Source organism: Spea bombifrons, chromosome 1, assembly GCF_027358695.1.
Source record: "Spea bombifrons isolate aSpeBom1 chromosome 1, aSpeBom1.2.pri, whole genome shotgun sequence".
Classification (NCBI taxonomy): Eukaryota; Metazoa; Chordata; class Amphibia; order Anura; family Pelobatidae; genus Spea; species Spea bombifrons.
The window spans coordinates 153,095,296-153,116,011 of NC_071087.1; the positions used below are offsets into that span (position 1 = coordinate 153,095,296).

The 20,716-nt window shown below is 39.7% G+C and overlaps 1 protein-coding gene across 1 annotated transcript in view; it reads right to left on the bottom strand.

The window, feature by feature from the left end:
- EGFLAM (EGF like, fibronectin type III and laminin G domains) overlaps positions 1-14,600 on the bottom strand; it is a 37,421-nt gene extending 22,821 nt beyond the window's left edge. The window contains exons 1-6 of the mRNA XM_053448113.1: positions 14,481-14,600; positions 8,038-8,147; positions 5,783-5,866; positions 4,988-5,014; positions 3,955-4,072; positions 2,278-2,413 (exon numbers count right to left, since the gene is read on the bottom strand). Of these exons, the coding sequence (XP_053304088.1) occupies positions 2,278-2,413; positions 3,955-4,072; positions 4,988-5,014; positions 5,783-5,866; positions 8,038-8,147; positions 14,481-14,580 (575 nt within the window). The 5' untranslated portion in view covers positions 14,581-14,600. The remainder of the gene's footprint in view (positions 1-2,277; positions 2,414-3,954; positions 4,073-4,987; positions 5,015-5,782; positions 5,867-8,037; positions 8,148-14,480) is intronic.
- Positions 14,601-20,716: the final 6,116 nt, after the last annotated feature.

Sequence of the window (20,716 nt, forward strand, 5' to 3'; positions counted from 1 at the left end):
TCAATGAAACATACAACAACCTTACAAAATAGCCCTCCTTAGACATCTGTCCAAGCTTAACTACCCCGACACGGATAACGCAAATCCTGTCTATGTCAACGGTCGTTAAGTGCCACTCGACACAACCCAGTGGGAGACTGTAAATATCAAACTCATCAGCACTCAATTGAACTTGTCAACATTTCATCTTTGGTTCTTTAAATTTGGTTTGTTGAATGTAGTCAAGCTCTGTGCAGTCAGATTAGTTGATTTAACGCAGACCTTTACTATCTTTACCTTCTTCCTCTAAAATTTAGGGCTTCTTCAGGCAATAAGAGCTCTTTTATATAAAAATCAGTGCGTAGTAAGGTAACAGTAACATTCTAAGAAGGTCTTCCAGAACGCCAGTAAATGCACCACAATCCAACGGCCCCATGGCATGTTCCTAGCGAGCCTACGAGAAAACCCAACACTGTGCAATTATAATTTATGTAGACAGACAATATTTCCAACAGGTTTTAGTAACTCATGGGTCATTGTGAGACATTGGTTTTTTGTCCATGAGGCTGGCTCATTGTAATTGCTTACACAGATGAAGAAAGAAAAAATAAGTTGGGTTTCTGCAGACGTTTTGTTCTCGTGCTCCAATCATTGAGTGTCTACACTGAAGAAATATCAATCCATTCCTTGCTAGCAATGTTTGTTATGAGAAACATTAAATCTGTCCTTGGTATGTGTGTAATTGCCTCAGGAGGGGGCTTCCAGAGGGAGAGAGTTTTTGTGCTTTTCAGTGTCAAAAGATCAGCACACAGAAACCATCCGAAGGAACCTGTATAAAGCAATGATTTATAGTCTTCCTTCTTCCAACCGTGAAAACAAAGCTCTCTACTAATACAAAATCCTTTACCATATTCCTGTCTTATTACATCGTAACATATATGATATTTTTAGACTAACAGACATGTCTATGGATACTAGGTATTTACATATAGGTGTTTTGTTCCAATTCCCCCCCTAGAACTTATGGGATGATACAATAAAGGAAAGTGAGAGGGTAATGGGCAAGGGGGATAGAGTCAGTACAGACCTTAGAGTTCCGTACAACTATACCCTCCTCCCATGCTTTTCTGGGGAAAGTAGGCATTTTTAACATGGTGGTGTAAGAAGATGATAGGCGTCATAGTGTGATGAAACTACATTGACAGTGAGGGAACTTAAACAGGTGTGGGATAGGCATACTGCTATCCTGAAAACAGGACAAGGCCACATATCAGGTCTTACAGCAGGTAGATAGTTCAAAGCCTGAAGGAATAGAGGGCCCTGTTCTTGCGAGCTTACAATCTAATCAATGGAACACCAGCAGAGGAAGACCGTTTATCATCAATGATCAGTGTAGCACCGGGAAGATACAGAGCAAGAATATGTCGTTTTTTTATCAAAATAAAACTTGACCAAAATCCACAAACTAGCAAAAAAAAGGATAAACGCTATTATAAGCATATAGATGCCTCTCATTTACTATGGTGCCCTAAGACACATCCGCTTTAAAAGAAAGGTAGATAACAATAAGATACAGTCAGCTGGGTCAGTTCCATGGTTAAGCCCAGAGAATGCGGAAAGTATCTGGTGATCCAGAGGGCTTAGTGCATGGAAGAACCAGAACTGCATCTATAACATGGCGTATGACTGATATCAAGAAAGAGGAGAAGGCCAGCATAGGGCAGTGTTATTTAAAATTCTTCATCTCCTTGTCTACTTCTTATCCCATCTGATATAACTTTCCAAAGAATAAAGTAAGATATTGTCCAGTGGTCGGGCGCTTGTTATTCTTTTATAGAGCTGACTGCTACCTACAATTTTCTTAAACCCGCTCTATGGACGGTAGGTATAGGACTGATTGTTTTCACACATAGCACTTCTTTACTTTAACAAACTTCCATACCTGCTAAGGACGCAGGAATCTTCAGAGAAAAAAGTTGCCAATTGCTATGCAAGGCCGAGATTAGACATCACCGTCGGTCTTCAAAAACATGCTTCCCAAACAGAAGCACATCCTATACCTGTACCCGCCAGCAGCTTTCCCATGCACATATAAAAGGAACACGAACTGCCGGGGGGTATAGGCACATGCGCTGAATGGTGCCCTTTTGTGCCAGACTTTTCATTGGTTTTTAATTTTAACTATAGGCTTCGTTATATGAAGGGTCCTCTCCATTAGACTTTGCCAGACATTTTCTAAAGTATTAACTTTTGTTAATCAGAGAAATAAATCTTCCACATATGTAGCCTGCAACCCACCGGATATATTCCAAAATGTAGTAGCGCACGGGGGAGCTGCCATTACTGGCTCCTTTCATCCAGGAAATTGCCACTTCCTCATCCGATACCACCACAACCTGGGGCTGCAAAGGAGGGTCCGGGGCCACGCACTTATCTAGGCAAAGACAGAAGTACAATCAGTGCACAATGTAACAACGCACATAAAAAAACCACCCTTTGCCAATATACACCAAACCATTTTAAAGAAGCTTTCTATACTGTCTAAGAGACATTTAATTATAAGTGAGGCTTCCTTCTTTAAATGGAGGTCTCGTGTGTACAGTGAAACAGTAGCCCCATCATTAAGATGGCCGTAGAGAGGGGATCCTGAAATATCACCACTTATTATAACTAACCATAGGTTTTTTGGGGGGGTAATTGTTCTATAGGTATTTGGTTTACAGTAAGAGGATAGTTTTAGGCAAACTGAGACATCTGGAACATCATAATTATTTTCCTTTCCTGAAATCCTAGCTATTTTTATCTCACTTTTACATTTTTTTATTTAGTGTACTAAACTGTATAATGTAATATTGGGCAAATATGACAGACCAACTTTAAAGAAGGAAAAAAATAATCTATCTATAAATCTATTGGCCAATTTGCTAGCAAATGTATAGAAGCCCGGACTGGCCATCTGGCACACCAGGCAAATATCTGGTGGGCCGCTGGCCATCGGCATCCCATACTCTCCCAATCTGTGGCCGGTGGCTGGATATGCCAGCATAAAGATACCTTTTCATCTATAACTTTGTTACTTTTTTTTACTTTGTTATACTTTTTAATCTTTCCTAAAGCCAGCCTTGTCGCACACATACTCTCGAATGATGGTAAACTTTAGAGAAGGATTCTCCAGTGTTGTATTCTTGTCTAGGCCTAGGGCGGCAGGCCACGGGTTGGGGGCAGCTCTTGTCCTGCACTTACAGGGGCAGATTGCCCTACTGGAGAATTGGCTCCCCAAAAAGCCCCAAGTCAACGGGTCACTCACTAGCAGTAGCTAGAACTACCTACTAAAGACTCTTTCTTTAGAGAAACAGCAAAATAATCCTAGACGCTTACTGTTGATGTGTAAATGATTGCAAAATTGATTTATCTGGTTCATCTACATTACTTGAAACTTAATTGTGAATTGCCACTTTAACGCCACAAAGCAAGAAAAAAATCAATTCCGAAGCAGATTTTAGTAACTCTGATTTGTAAATAATTGGAGGGCTGATTATAAGAGTTTCACTGATGATAAACCAAGAACCTCAGAGAATGCTGTGTGATTAAACTGAATTACCGGGAACAGATGCCAAGTGCAGAACATCATGTTGTCTGCCACCAGTTTATATAGAAATTAGATTACACTTGTTTTTTTTTTTGTTTCAACAGAATTGACATTTTTTTTAATAGTGACAACGATAAACAGAACAAACAAAACGTATTGTTAAGTCTTTTAATAAATATAAAAAAGATGAAAGACTGTACTTTGTAGTCAGACAATAAATGGCTAAAAAAAAATAAGCTTAATGTGGAATTCTACATCAAATTTAAAGTTATAGTCTGCTTAACCGTCACATCTAAGATACGAGGCAAAATTTAATCCAGAACTGAAACGGTCATCCACATACGTTAGTATCATTTTTCTATGTTCTAATGAAATAACGTTCTTACCTTGAGATAAGGTTGAGACATCCCTTGGCATGCTTGCTCTCCCCTTTCCAGCCCAGTTATATGCTCCGACACTAACACGGTGAAGGGTGTCAGGTCTTAAATCACCGAGGACTACTTCCTGATCAGAGAAAAAAATACAGAAATAAATTTCCATCTTCTGTAGTTTGCTCCACCGATCCATAAAAATGGATGGAGCGACTACCTATTTAATTCGCAGCTACAACATCAAAGCAGGGCTCTGGAAAAAATGTGCCGACCTTTTCAAGGTTGGATCTATCCTATACACCTTCTGCAGACATTATCTGCGGTTCATAGTTTGCATTATGGTCCATTACGTAGACATAAACAGTGTCCAGCATAACTGGGTTGCCTGGAGTTCCAAATGCACTTTTACTGAGCTATGAGGTTGAATTGGAATGGAGATTGTGAGCCAGGTCTTCTCATCCAACATCAGTGTCTGACCTCACAAATGCTCTACTGGATGGATGGGCAAAAATTCCCACAGAAACACCCCAAAATCTTGTAAAAAAACATCCCTAGAAGAGTGGAAGCTGTTATAGCTGCAAAGGAGGAACTAACTTCATATTAATGCCCGTGGTTTTGGAATGGGATGTCCAACACGCTGATATAGGTGTGATGGTCAGGTGTCCACATACTTTAGGTCATATAATGTACTTACTTTAATCTGCAATTACTATTTTATGAGAACGCTCCATAGGGGATGTCTTTCCAGTTCATCTGCAGAGTTCTATCACCGCTATTATTACATTAAATGACAGCTGTTATTAGCAATCTATGGCCCTCTCTAATAAGCAGATCTATTCATCCGACATGTTCAACCTCTTCTTGAGTGAATGAGAATGAATGAGAATGAGACTGAATTTCCTGCACCATGTCACATACTTCAGGATAGTATTCATCCATATTTCAAGAAAGGAAAGATGACCGATACCACTGAATATCTAATACCTTGACATAATAACGTTATAATGTATAACCGATAAGTATGCAGCTGAGCATCACAAATACTTACAAAAGTCACCAAAGCGTCAAGATGCCCCTGAAAAAAAGTAGTAAGTTGTGATTTGTTTTTATCTTTTTTATCCCAGTTATTTATTTAAATTGTTTTGACTGCTGTTTATATAAAACTAACTAGCAATATTTTACTGCTACTACAGATTCCTGCATTAAATAGCACTCGTCCTTCACTCTCATTTCTATCACATCTTCATGCTTTCTTATGAAAAGCAAATAGTCTATATTATTATTATTAGATTATATATTATTAGATTATATATTATTATATTATTAGATTTTATTATATTAGTATAAATATATTTTATTATTTAATATTCACGTGGCTTCTTTATGTCACCAATGAACCAATCCTGTTGTTTCTGTAAGTGAAATTGTTATGTTATATACTACTTGTTATGTCCTGTTTACCCATTGTACAGCGCTACTGAATATGATGGTGCTATATAAAATAATAAATAATAATAATAATAATATATTTAAAGGCTCATAATTTTCATCCTTTCTAATAACCCTCAAATTGCATAAATGGTCCCGAACTCCCTACCCTGAATGCAGCATCACAACAGCCCGTATTATATAGGTATGTCTGACCGATAATTACTTAATGGGAGGAGGAGGACAAATGCACTCTGGGTAACAATGTTTTAAGCGCAAACCCGAGATGCGATGTAACAGCAAATTTTGTACAAAATTCATAAATCATTTTTAAAGGCCACTGTGATTTTTCAGGGAAAATATATACAAAATTGACACTTCAAAGAAAATGATATGATGTCATAGCCATGCTCACCAAGTTCAGCATATCCAATTTTACAGGAACGTCCTGTGTTAGCTGCTTCACATGTTTGCCATTAATGACTTCTGTGTAGAAAACCTTAAAAAAACACATTGAAAAGTAAATAAAAGTACAAACTGTACCATGTTTTCAAAAGCAAAACAACAACCCCCGAGTTTCACAGGACTGCTCTCGCCCCATATACTGCACCGGCATCCGTTCCAACATTTAACCCAGACCTTATAGAACGGGGCCTGAGTAGCAGCACGGCGTGTTTGTGATTAATAACGACCTTGAAATAATGCTAATTTATTGTTCTATGAGACGCCCTACAGTCTTAAAAGTTCACTACGGGTTTGTGCTCTTTCTGATAAAGGCTTGATTTATATTGCCGAGGCAGACATAGCTAAAAGATGTTATAGCGTGGAGCAGCAACAAACATTTTGGACAATGCAATGTTTCCAAGTTTGTGGGAACGGTTTGGGGAAGGGTCTTTTCTATTCTAACATGACTGCGCCCCAGTGCACAAAGCCAGCTCCATAAAGACAAGTTTGTTGTGGAAGAACATGACCGGCCTGCACAGAGCCCTGACCTCAACTCCATTGAACACCTTTGGGATGAACTGGAACGGAGATTGCGAGCCAGGCCTTCTTATCCAACATCAGAACCTGACCTTACAAATGCTCTACTGGATGAATGGGCAAAAAGTCCCACAGAAATACCCCAAAATCTTGTAGAAAGCCTTCCCAGAAGAGTGGAAGCTGTTATAGCACCAAAGAGAGGACCATCTTCATATTAATGCTCAAGGTTCTGGAATGAGATGTCCAACAAGCTCATATAGGTGTGATGGTCAGGTATTCACGTACTTTAGGTCATATAGCGTACTTACTTGAATCTGCAATTTTAATTTAGTGAGACAGAGTGACTATGAATAGCTCTGCCCTTGTGGCCCACCCTTAGGCCCCTGATACTGCCACTGCCAGAAGTATATTTAAATGAAACTTCCAGCGAATTTGGCTTAACACTGAGGTTTTATCTTTTTTGCCCGAGAATGATTTAAAATCTAGGAAGCGATATTGTAAAAATAATTTAATAATACACCCACCTGTACTGTCCTAAATTATTACTTTCTATTTATTTTAAGGGCATGGTGAGAGGCGCCATTGTTTATAATGGTAGTCAACAAACTCGACATAGTAGGCTTTACTAATACAGTTAAGCAAATTGATTTTAGTAGACCCGTATGAATACACCAGGCTAACTCTTCCTTTCATCTTTCTGTTGGTTCCTACCGTTATAGTAGTATTGATTAATATGTCTACCTGCCTTTGTTCCTAATGAGTACAGGATTGGCATTAAAGCGATGCAGACCATTCTACTGGGACCTAAAGCCCTTCTTCGGGATTATCTCATGAGGATAAACTCATTTTCTGTTTCAATAAATGACTGTGGTCTGCACCGCGCATCTTTCACATTCAATCCAAACCCTCGGGTATACCTAATAACTCCTGACGGCGGCATGCTTTTCATTTAAAGTCCGTGCCATTTAGAAATTATTTTCATTGTACGGCATCAGAGAAGACCTATACGATACGATTTATTTTCTCATCAATACATTCAATAGCCTTACCTCATTAGAAACGCTTTCCAAAGCCCAAGGGTTATGCAGAATCCTTTTTTTTTACATTGGCTTTGCTCAATAATTTATTAACCTTGTCTTCTATCGTATTGTTTCATGTTTAAGTGGCTCTATCGCCAAAATAAACTTGACATTAATCATTAAAACCTGCCCATATGTTGTATTAACATCTTTAACACTATGGACAGTCTTAAAGATACTTGCGATAAAAGTTTTTAAGCTGTTTTGAGGTTTTGGGCACAAGGGATGCTCCTCTGAATTCCGTCTGGCTTCATGTTTTGAGCACCAGCGCATGCTAAGCTATAGACGAGATAATGAAATGAGCGCCCATCAGGTTCACCCTTGGGGACAGGATCCTAGAATCGAGTCCTATTCAGAAGCATAATTATATGCTTTCTATGTATATCTTTAATGGTGGGCTTTTTCCGAAGCGTGTGACCTCCAGTTACTGTTTCCTTAGATTCACTGCAAGAGTCTTTGGTGTGAATGAATGTTGATACTTATTAATGTTGATGGTGGTTTCCATTTGAAGAAACGACCTCTGAGGTCCTGAAAACTTATGTGACCTTAACATGACTCCATCGCACATACTGAGCTCATGATAGGGATGGTAACGTATGGCTTTACCTACCGTGTAGCCATTGATGGTACCAGCGTGCTGCCTTGGCATCCTCCATTGTACGCTGCATGCGGTACAATTCAAAGCTTCAAGATGTATGTCCAGGGGAGGCCCCAAACGCTCTATCATAACATAAATAAATTAAAAGTGGATCAATAAAGGCACAAGAAAAAAACATTTCTGACACGATGGCATACATACACCTCGTAAAAATCCAACATAACTGGCATTTTAAGGGTTAACAAAGAAAACATGCTACAGAGCAGGAGAAGGCGGGCATTTAACTTAAAGGATCAATCAGGTCAAGACAGATGACATGAATGTCCCTAAAACTGACAATTACAATAGAAAATATCCATGCACCGTATATGCACTGCGCAGCATTTAAGAGAAACCACATACACACACCTACACACACCTACACACACCTACACACACATACACACACCTACACACACATACACACACCTACACACACCTAGACACACACCTACACACACCTACACACACCTACACACACATACACACACCTACACACACCTACACACACATACACACACCTACACACACCTACACACACATTGCGCAAGATGCAAACCAAGAAACATAGTGAATATGGTTTGGGGGATGTCAGCAACACATGAATGCCAATGACATGAATACTACCCTTGTGCATCTAGATTGTAAGCTCTTTAAACAGGACATTCCTCACCTGTTGCTCTCAGTTCTCAACAGTCCCACTTATGGTGATCACACACACCACACAGATACACAATCACGGAATGTATAGGAATACAAACTGATTCGGCTGTTCCAGGGCTTCTTCTATACACACAGCTACTGGAAGGAATCCATGAATTTGTTCAGACTACGGTGTCTATATGGTAGGAGCATCAAATTCTCAGATCATATGAAAGATCAATACCTGCATGTTTGGTTCTGAAATTCTCCTGGTTTCATTCCCAATATCCCATGCATTTTATAAATGACCAACTTTATGTCTGAAGCCCAAACACACGGAAAAGTATACCTATGCAAACTTTGATAAGAATTCGAATTGGTCGGATTTTCTAAATGACAAAAAATAAAGCTTATTTGTTACTCTATGGTGCGCATTGATCAGCTTGAAAAATATGGGTTCATAGCCAAATGTGTTGTTTGTTGTGACCTCCCTAAAATGCCTCAAAAAATCTTGTAAATGTCCCTTGAGGAACAGTCCCTAGTTTGGACCCAAATCCCTCTTTTGCTCCCCTGATGCTCCTAGGTGTGCAGAATGTTAGCTGGACACGACTACATGTATAGAAACAAAATAATTTTTTTAAGTGGGTAAATATAATAAATTATTCTGCCTCTTAATGCTCTACTCAGTTATGGGGGTCACATAAAAAGTATAACACAATAAGTCATACAAATTTTCAGTAATGCCCTACCCCCCAAAGCCCTAACCAACAGAGGGGGAGATTCCAAAAAGCATGAATCACAAAATAAAAAATATATTCAATCTTATAAAAAAAAAAACACAAAACACCACGGGCACTGCAGAGGAACGTACACAAGCCTGATGGAACGTACACAAGCCTGATGTGGCGCACAGCCCCAGACGTCTCAGATCCAGCACCTGGAACGTTTAACTGCATTTCTTCACATTTTCTAAACACCATATAAATACAGAATTATCATGGTTCTGTAGGCACTTGGCATACGTTTCCTCACGCCATCCTTCAACGGGGGATCCGGAGATCAACGCTGTCTCTAAGTCGTTCAAATGGCTTCTACGGTAGCACCAGCTATGATTAGCGACGAAGGAACATCTAACGAAGGAACATCTAGTATATTAGACTATAACAGGTCGCCACTGAAAGCTTTGGTCACAAAGCAATTATAGACAACAACCTCCTTAAGAAAATATAAAAAAATCATGTGGTCCCCTTAATTTCAAGGAAACACAACACTGCTGGCAACTCTTCATATAGTGAATAAACCCCAATCTATTGTGAACTAGAATTTATATACAAAAGTACGGTATATTTCCCCTAGCTGAAGCCATATATTGTATGTATGTATGTATTTATACATACGTATAGAACGTATGTCTGGATTTGTATTACTCTAACTCTGTATAACTAATAAAATTACTCTCAGAAATATATAAAAATAAAATGAATGCCTATAAGGGTCAAACATGTTCTGGAGCTTTTCATCCAAACACTGATTTTGTGGAAGTCATCAGATCACCAAAAGGATAGATTATAAAATAAAACAAAAAAAAAACTTTGCGATGTAATAATTTTTGCAGAACCTTCTAAACCCAGCAAAAAAAAAAAAACCCCATCCATCTTAGTAAGGGAAAATAATGTAAAAAATAAAACATGTTTTACAGAATGATACTAAAAACGTCTGCTTTTCCACAATTCCAAAAACTTTGCTCTATTCTTTTAACTAAATGAAATGTTAAAATTCAATTTTTATTGCTGCACAAGAATTCCCCTTTCTGAATTAAACAGACCGTATACAAAGATAACTGCGATTAATAGTTTCATGGACCGGCGACATAAACATTACATTGGCAAATCCACAAAGCATTGTGAAGGCATTAACGGGGTATCGTTGGACGATCACAGGCCCTCCAAAAAGTTACTGGGTGTTTGGTTGCTATTTTTGTATTCTAGAAGCAGCTGTGTCGGGGCGACATACTGTAAAAGCCCGCGTCTTACACGGATAGAAGAGAATTCTTCACCAAGACCCAGCTTTCTTTAGTCCAAAGTTCATGACTGTAGGACTATGGGGCATAATGAAGCACACATGTTAGATCGGGGGGGCTTAAAGGATACTATTGTCATAAAATAACCAATGTAGCAGCTTCGCAGAAGGCTGTACTGTATGCGAACAGAAGGGTATTATTAACAGATATATATATATCTGAAGGCAAATTGTTAAAGGGAAATGGAACAGCCGCTAGCTGCTGGGTAGGAGGTACGGCTGAACATAATAAAAGTAAAGAACACGCATTTTTTCCAACATTAAAAAGAAAACAACAATCTCACGAACTAACAAACTTTAAGCATCTTTTTGCATTTAGTGGTTATTACCATGTAAACTTTAAAGCATTCCTGAACTCCTTATTGTACTAATGGAGACAAGTTTAGAAAATTACATTACGGTATAGACAGCGACATTTTTTCCTCCCCCGCCGCCCTAGTCCCCCTTCTCAGTGAGCGTCTGCACCGCATTAAAAGGGCCGTGTGCCTTTAAGACGCGGCGCACCGGGAAATGACATCATATCCCATCTCTTTGTGTCGCAGAGAGGCACGCGCCTTCTAATGCAGTCTATGGAGGCTGTGCTAAGTCTGCATTGCTGCCATAGTGAAAATGGGCCGGATGGGGAGATCGAAGGTCCATTGAGAAGCAGGATACCAGGGAGTCTGGTCGCCCAAGTCTGGTCTGCCCCCTGGACCGCTAGGCCAGGATATGTCACTGGGTAAAGAGTAGAAGGATTCTCAGTGGTACATTATGGAGAATCGCACTCTTTGAACAGGGAAAAGTGCTATTATTCTGCAAGAATTCAAGTGAAAGAGACAGTTTAATATAACTCCACACTTTAATATATATTCTTCCAAAATGGAAAAAAATAAAGCAGTGACCTGAAACAGAAGAGGCAGCCCTGCTGCAGCAGCAGCGAGCGTCCTCCTCCATGTTCCAGCTATTGTAATCTCCCCGCATTATGGGGGGGGGGACGCACGCACTTTAGTAAGTAATTGATTTCCTTCTATGAGTTTATAAGTGCCCACACACTGCAGGCAGTTCTCAGCAGCTACCTAAAAGGAGCGTTACATTTTCTCATAGTAAATCTATCTGGAGAAACTACAAACTCTCACCAGATACAAAGATAGTGAAATAATGATATTTTGTTACATTAAGATATGTCACCGGACAGGGGCATTTCTTAGGCCAGTGCATATTCTTCAAACATTTCTTCTGGTCTGACTTGGTCTAGCATGGTGCAAGACAGGTAAGAGTGTGTGAGTGTGCACGTATGTCTGTATGTATGTATGTATGTATGTATGTATGTACACAGGGGTGGGGGCAGGGACCATGGGTCCTTTTGACTGATGCATGAGTTAGGGTAGCATGGTTCATGGGAGGGAGTTGGCGGGAATTCATCAATAGCTCTATGGAATCTTAATTGTGCTCCAATTCTAAAGTATGACAACTAAATGGTCTAACTCACTAAAAGCTACCTGAAAGTAAGATTATGTTAAATATATGTAAAAGCAAGGCCTGCGAAAGCTAATTTTTGCCTCGAAAGCTAACGATCAAGTATTTTGTTGCAGTGCCAGAGCTGACCGGCGGTAAGTCTATGACATGGCAGGAGTCAGAGATACGTTCAGCTGATCCCATCTCCTGTGTGACAGATAGCAGGGGGCAGGTAAATGGGGTAAATGCATATGGGGGATTCTGCAGAGTATGCATTTGCAAGGAGGACATCACTTACGCATTTTCTTTACAAAAAGTGTAGTAAAATCAATCTTTATTACAATTTACATGCTGTTCTTTACAGCCTAGACGACTATCGATGGGATCAGGATTTGTTGCAATATCTGAAAATAATCTCGCATCATCCCACTGGGAAACGAACATGGAGCCATAATTTACGACATTCAAATTTATTTAGAAGTACTTATATAACGTAACAATGTCTTTAAAATAATAAAAATATAATAGTTCATATTTGTATTTAACCGTTTGCGTGCCACTAAGTTTGACAATTGATAATATGACTGCCATTCACAGAGGTAATGGTATGTTTATGGTAAGAGATAAGCCCCTCTTCCGCTTTTTTACTGACTCTGGGACAGGCTTCCCGGACCCCAATCTCATCTGGGGGAGTGGCTTTGAATAGAGGTAGGGTTAGCACACACATAGGGGCGGGGACATCAGTGCATAAGGGCGGAGCCAGTGGAATGTGGGTGGGCATGATTTCATGAGTAAGAAGAAACTGACCCAGAGAGCCAAGGTAGCAGCGTTTCCCTCTCCGGGTCAGAGAGTTCTGCTAACAAGGAACTCCATCATGTAAGTTGGAGCTATATAAATAGCAATAATAATTACATTTTTATAATTCTCTTCAATTAAAGGGACACTTCAGCATTTGATAGCGGAGAGGTCCCTTTAAATGTTCATTATGTCCCTTTTACATTAAAAATCAAAAGGTTGATTATAATAACTGGATTTTTGATATTCTTATGGAAAGATTAAACAATGCGTTGAGGAGAGAACCGGGGGAGGGATGACAGCATTCAGCCAGGGGTGCCAATCCAACCAGACGATCCAGCAATACTGTAGTCTAGGAAATATCACATAACATGCCTGATACGCACTGTCCAGTCCTGTCCAGAACACATTTACAGAAAGGAATAAAAGACAGTAAAAGGAGCACAGAAAGGATCGGCTCATGATATTGATTGTGCCTTAAGTTGTTCACCGGTTCTGGTAAAGACATGCGAAATTGCAAGAAGAAAACAACAATGCTTCAGGAAGTGACCCAAAATGTTTAAATTAAAGCAGTCCAGGGGGTAATTTACCCCTCGCTAACCTACCTCTAGGAACAGTTGCTGCAGCTTTATAGCTTACATAATACATCGCGCATGGCCACTTAACAGCAAGGTGTTGAACTCAAAGCTTCCACAAGCTTTCAGTCCATATCATATAAGGGCTTTATCCAAGCTGTTCTAGTTCATGGTACTAAAGAGCTTACAATCTTTTCAGTCTCGCATCTCTTAACTTAAACTATTCTTGTACTTGTGATGAGACTTCTGTCACTGTTAGGAGGTCCACCCCTACCAAGCTTCTACTGTAAACAGTTCTAAGCTAGCCCTGCATAGTTCATTCTTTTAAAGAAATGTCACACACTGTTTAGTGAATAAATCCCTAACACCAAACAACAGTGACTTCTAAATGAGCTGGATGCCGGGTACTGACTACAAGGACTTTAGTGCAGGAAACTGTGCTTCAAGAGGTATCCAGCATATGCTAACAGCACATATTTTCCAGACAAAGGCTTTTTTACCAGCTTAATACCAAACATGTCTTTGTTCTACCCCCTTGTATTTTTAAGTTTTAGTTCTCATGCCTGTCCTTATTGAGTACAGATGCTCCAGAATGCAGCAGTAAATGGAAGTGAGAAGCCCATTGCTTACATGCTATTTAAACTTCTTCCTCACACAGTAAGTCACCCTTATACCTCTAATGTATATTTCACTAAAGGGCTTTAGATGTTCTGCTAATTCATAGCTTCAGCAATCTTTAAAGTTAGTTGATGTGATCTGCAACTCAAATCAAGCTCAGCCAACATCAGGAGGCTGAACACAATAAGAGCTGCATCCTACATCAATTGGATTAGCAGATCATTTCTAGATAGATAGATAAAAATGATAAAAATCACAAAATGTTGTTGTTACCTTGTCTCCTAAGGGTAAGTTTTCTGGAGCTCAGAGTATTCCCAGTGCAGAAGATCAAAAGAAATGTAACAAAACAAAAAGAGTGTTTCTGGAAATCCATTTGTTTAGAAAACAAAATGAGCAAAATAGCAATCCAAAACAAAATGAGCAAAAAAAAAAAAATCCAAAACAAAAGCAAAAAAGATAAAAAATCTAAGAGTGGAATTTAAACCAGAGGGGGACTGGGGGGAGGGGAACAATGTATATTTAAAAAGTAAGGACTAGAGGGTCCTGCAGCCAATGTGATCCAGATGAGAGTCAGACAGTCAGAGGCAGAGAGGGCTGGTCGGGGAGACAGCATGTGAAGGAGTGGCTCCCAAAGAGAGTGCATCCCCTGGTGCTGCAAAAAGCACAAGAAAGCAATTTCCAATGTGTGTCTCCTGGAGAACACCCACTTCCTCCCCAAATTACATCCAAAATTCACAAGCTGTCACACTGCCCTCTACATTTCCCTGAACTACAAGTTTTTTTTTTGTTTTTTTTTCTTTTTCTTTTTTTTTCTGGCTTCTTTAAAACCAGACCCTGTAGACTAAAGGACAGGGAGTGTGTGTTAAGAAGATAAATCAGAATTAATCTCCCAGATGGAGGTCTGAGATTGCTCCAGCCACTCAGACTAATATAGCAACATGTAGGGATTAGGAGGCACGGAAAAAAGGGACACCGCGGCGCAAAGGGATGATCCGGCTACTTAGAGCCAGCGCAGAGTATCAGGCAGGCAGGTAGGGGATCACTTAGAGAATGTCACCCCCCACCTGGAACATTGATTCGGATGTTTTCTACACACACATAAGAACCTAAAAGGTGATTTGTTTTTTCCCCACCAGAATCATTACATCGCCACTAGTCCAGAAGGGCTGCTATGATACCTTTTTTTTGGGTTTTTTTTCTAAAAATGTGAAAGCTATTTTTTTACTTTTCTTTGAGATTTAGGCTCTGTAGTTGTCCTCGATGAGCTCGTAAGAACAATTGGTGATGTAGTGACGTACGTACTTAGTCTTTACATCAGGGAGAATAGGCAGACTAGGTGGGCCGAGGGGGTTCTTATCTGCTTTGTATACTTTTAGCTGGGGCAGGCGGGTGTCTGACATTCCAGATAACTGCATCACCCATCATCCGAGGCAGAGATCCATAGCCTATGACGCTGCAGATCCTGCACATCCCCCATGGTCTAGTCTGACTAGATCAGTGGTGGCCCCAGCTGTTGTGGCATATCAGTCCAATGTTGGCCCAGTTTTGACCAATGTTTGCCCAGTTGCTGCCGGTGCCCACGCGATGTACTCACCGTCAGCCGGCCCCCACATTTGCTCGGCGAGTGTTAATATGCATTCTTTGTTGAGGAGGCTGCCTGGGACATTGGACGGTCCCTTTAAATGTATCCTCTGCTTTGATGGAAGCATATCGGTCCTCACGGGATTTGTTATGTGGCGAGGAGAGGGTTTTAGGTTTAGATTTTAGAGAAGTACTTAGTTCACTCAATTTTGCCCCAGATCTCACAGGTAAAACCGTCCTTTACTTTTACACCAAACATCTCTAAAATAATTATACTCTTAGCAAATAAATAACAATAGGCCATTAAAAAATTAATTAAACAACGTTAAAAGCTGTCAATGTCCCTTTCAAGGAAAAGACACCCTTTCCCTGCCTGATACGCTTTGCTCAGATCTCCTCTTGTTACTGTGTCGCCACAAGCAAACCGCAAGCAGTATATGAATGCTATATTAACGAGATTTGTAGCATCAGTTAATTTTCAATTTTAAGACTTTTTGGGTTCACCGAGCAGCAAATCACAACTATAAATCACAGCTAAATTCCATCACTTGTGATTCTTTGGAAATCAATAGAGATAAAGTATAAGGGTTTCTGCGGTCTGGTTTCACCGAATGAATGTTATACGTGATCGACTGTGTGAAAGAGCTACAGTAAAAAAGATATTTGCTGCCCAATCCGACCCAAATTAATAATAATAATAAAAATAATGCGCCCTGCCTGCATTACATAACTTACAGATATAAGAAAGTGGGATTTTTTAGCAAATAAGAGTAATTAACCATTTCATTTATGTTTAAAGCCGTTACAGTATCTTTTCGCTGATCCTACCTGTGTCACCGCACCTGGGGGGGGGGGTTACAGGAAAGTAAAAAAGATGATAAATTTCTGTTTTCGCATTTGAAAATTTCTGACACCCCGCTAAAACACATTCTTTAGAAATGAGAAAATAACTTAGGTAGAAGCTGCAGCTCCCCAGCTCCTCCGACGATTTTTTGCAATATCTGTAAGTATTTGGCTCTGTCGGCCACTGTCCATTTGCCCGGTGTGCCAGATGGCCAGTCTGGGCCTGAATGTATGTACTACGGCACTAATGATTAGTTTGCCTCATTAGTCCTAATTTGAAGGTTGCATACTCGATGAGATAAGAATCACAGGCATCTCCGCCATACAATGGATTTAGCATATCATAGGATCTGTTGCCTCTAGGGTGTTCCTCTCTCAGGGACGGACGTGGTTGTTTTTGGTATGTAATTAAAAAGAAAATAATGAATAGTGTTTTGTTTTAGTCTTAATCTGGAGAAAATGAGGAGCTGTAAGAGTGATTAGGTGGACCTGATACACGCATCCCCTCTGTGCTGCGGGGAGAGGGTGTGAAGATAAGGATGCGTTGAAAAGGTGTCGGGATGCACTGATCTACCAGCCATTCCACATAATTGCTCCACTGACAGAAGAGCCGAAAACTCCTTTGTCTTTTCAAAGTTAAGAATGTTTAGTATTTATTTTTCATTTGGATCCGAAACGAAATTAACGAGAAACTGTCAACTTTTGGCACAAATTAACTAAATTAGTAAAACTACCCATAACTTGTTCTTCTTGTTGTTTATTTAGCAGTATAAGCAATTTGGAGATATTTGTCTTGAAAGTAAACAACCATTTCATCTTAAGAAAGTTTAGATCTGTGGCAAAAGGTGGCTAAACCTGGATTGCTAATTGGATTCCTCTCCGTTCTTCTCACCTGACCCCAACAAAGACTGCCTGAACAAATAACAAAACAACAGGGGAAAGAAAGAGGAGGAATCATCATGCAATTTTAAGTAGTTTAAGCCACTACTGTGCATTTGTTGTGCTTGTATATTGTTTATTTTACTTTGTAGACACTATTACATTGGTTCATTTATCATAGTAAGAGTTTAGATATTACTCATTTGGACCATACTGTTCCTAGTTGGGAAACATAACTGAACATGATATTATTATTATTACTATTATTCTTTTTTTATTGCTCCTTCCGTCTTGGTTACTCATAGAATTCCTTTCAGAATGTAAGATTATGAGTGGGGCCTTCGGAAAGCCCCCCATTCTCGCCAGGAACTAGACGCTAGATGAAATTGCCAGAAGGCTACATTGCACGCTCATGAGCAAGACCCTCAACTCCATCTGTAAATGTGCCATAGCTTTCTGCTGCTGTGCTTTAGTGTTTATCTAAACTTCTAAAGGATTCCATAAGATATTCAGGACCACCTTTGACCCCGTGATTTAACTGACTCTTAGTCACTGTTAAGTTAACCCCTTCATACTATAAACATTCAAGGAATAAGCGTTTAATTTCTTCCTTGTGATGGACTCAGCCCCTTACCCCAACTGTCTGTTCTTGAACTATATCTCCCATGATCATCAGGCAGGCAGTACGAAGCCAAATATTGGCTAAGGATCATGGGAGATGTAGTGCAGTAACACAGGAGCCGGAAAAATACCCACAAATAATAAAAAGTGAAAAAAAAGAGCTCCCGACAAGACTTTAAAAGGACAGATTAGTGCTCAAGCAACAATCTATTTTACTTTAATACGGGTAATTTAATAGGAATTATTTCACTTAAAAAAGGAAAAAAACATCTAGTAGACAATCAAAGTGCCTATGATGGCTCATTTAGTATTAGTCAATTTAATGCGTCAATCAAATAAAAGAAAGTCAAGTGACGCGGTGAAGACAGAGCTAGAGATGACTACGGTATATGGATAAATAACTAATGGAAGTAAAAAAAAGATGCACGTGAAAAAAAAGACTATTTTCCAAGATATCCCACCTACGTCGAATGTTATTAAATATGCATATTTTACATTAAGATAAAGGTCACAGACACTGAAAATTTAATAAAAAGTACAGGACTGAGACAATATTTAAGGGTTTACCTGCAACAAGAGCCCCTTCATCTCCTTCTATACTTGTGTCAATGTTTATTGTCACGGTTTTGTATGTTGTCACTTTTAATGTTATTATTAGTTCCCTTGGAGTTGTCCTAGGCCTGACCCAGAGCAGCCATCCTCACTGCAGACCAATGAGATACAAGATGATATCCCCGTGCTCTGTGACCTAAAAGAGGGCAATCTATGAAGGCTGGGGACCTCATCACCCAAGACGGTGATCTGCCTCCAGTTTGGCGTGGGGGGACTGCTGCCCTGCTGGACCTGCCAGCCTGCACCAGAATACATTGCTGCCGAATCGGCTGGCCCTTTATAAGTAAACATTTTAATGAAATGAGAATGTGCGTATCATAATTCTACCCATTAGAGCTGAAAATCACATTTTACTTGCTTGCTATAGTATTATCAAAAAGGATTTCACGAAGAAGTACCAGCATGGTGCAAAAGGAAAAATAATCTATGAATAAGAGTGACCTATGACTTTATACGTTACTGTTAAGCAGAGTATATTTAGAATTTAGCAGTCCAATATTTTATGTTTCCATGCCTCAGAAATAGAACTTTCCAAATGATAATATCCGTAGGATACGTACATCATACAGAATTCTATAGAGAACTGTTACATATTTATAGCGGCAATCACATGTACATGCCACCTTTAAATAACATCTATGCAATATGCATAATCTTCTAACAACCACTTTGTTCCCACATCAATGATGCTATTTTACTTTTTATTATTTTCATTATAACACCTTTTTTGTGTGTTCATGCAAAATGATCATGAATAGTTAAATAATATAATCCTCTTTATGGAGAAAAGTCTTCAATTCTAACATGATTTTGATGGTCATGCTATTACATTGTGCTCCAGTGCACTAATGTTAACTGTCGGTACTTAGGCACAGTTGTCGGTACTTATTGACTGTGGTAACCTGGCCTTGCTGACATACTGTGCCGGTTCATACATGTAACAGAGAGAGTGATACATTATGATGCACACGTTGGCTATAGATAACGTAAACTATGAGCGCCTCAAATGATACGTTTCTTCGTTTTCCACGGCTAACATGGTACAAGCTCTTGGTACCCACTGCAGGGCCAGAAGTCCCACCGCACACTGACATCACATCTGATTCCAGAAGCACTATGGATTGCTGCTGAGTGGTTCAACTAAGCCCCTCACCTTACAGCACCAGGACCAGCTGCCCCTCTAGCCTCACTGAAGTTATGGCCCTGTGGCTTTATATCCCGGGTTCCAGGGAACCACAATGCATTGCTCCAGAATGAGACCTCTGAGTGTAGTTCAGAAGTCTCTCCTGAATGAGTCCCTCCTTCACACAGAGCTCAGTGTAAGCTACCGACAGCACCTGGTAAGAAAACCACTGTGTGTGATATCTGCGTGTATATGATTGTGTTTGTTTTGCATGGCTGTGTGTAGCGTATAGAGGGCCAAATACTTTGAAACTGCTCATATCTGGTAATAGAAGCATTAATGCTATGAAACTGCTCACGCCTGGTAATAGAGGTGTTAATGCTATGAAACTGCTCACGCCTGGTAATAGAGGTGTTAATTCTCTGAAACTGCTCATGTTTGGTAATAGAGAGGCTAATTCTCTGAAACTGCTCATGTTTGGTAATGATTAAATGTATATTATAATATAAATATGAAATCAACATGTTCCCAAGGCGTTCTAATAATTGATATAATATAAAATGTATTTTATATGTATGCAATGCATATGTGAATCACTGTGTATGTGAGATATATGTTTAATATACACCTGTGTGTAATCTCATCTGCTCCATACTGTGCCCTTGAATGACAGAAATAAAGCGTGGCCACCCTAGTAGCGCTATGTGCATGAGCAAGCACAGGGGGCAAACAATCACACTAGGGCTGGTGGAATATGAATGGCCCCCGCAGCTCTGAAGGACGCAGGAAGGATGGATGGCTTATATATAGTGATAAAATGAGTATAATGTGATAATTCCACTCAATAGCA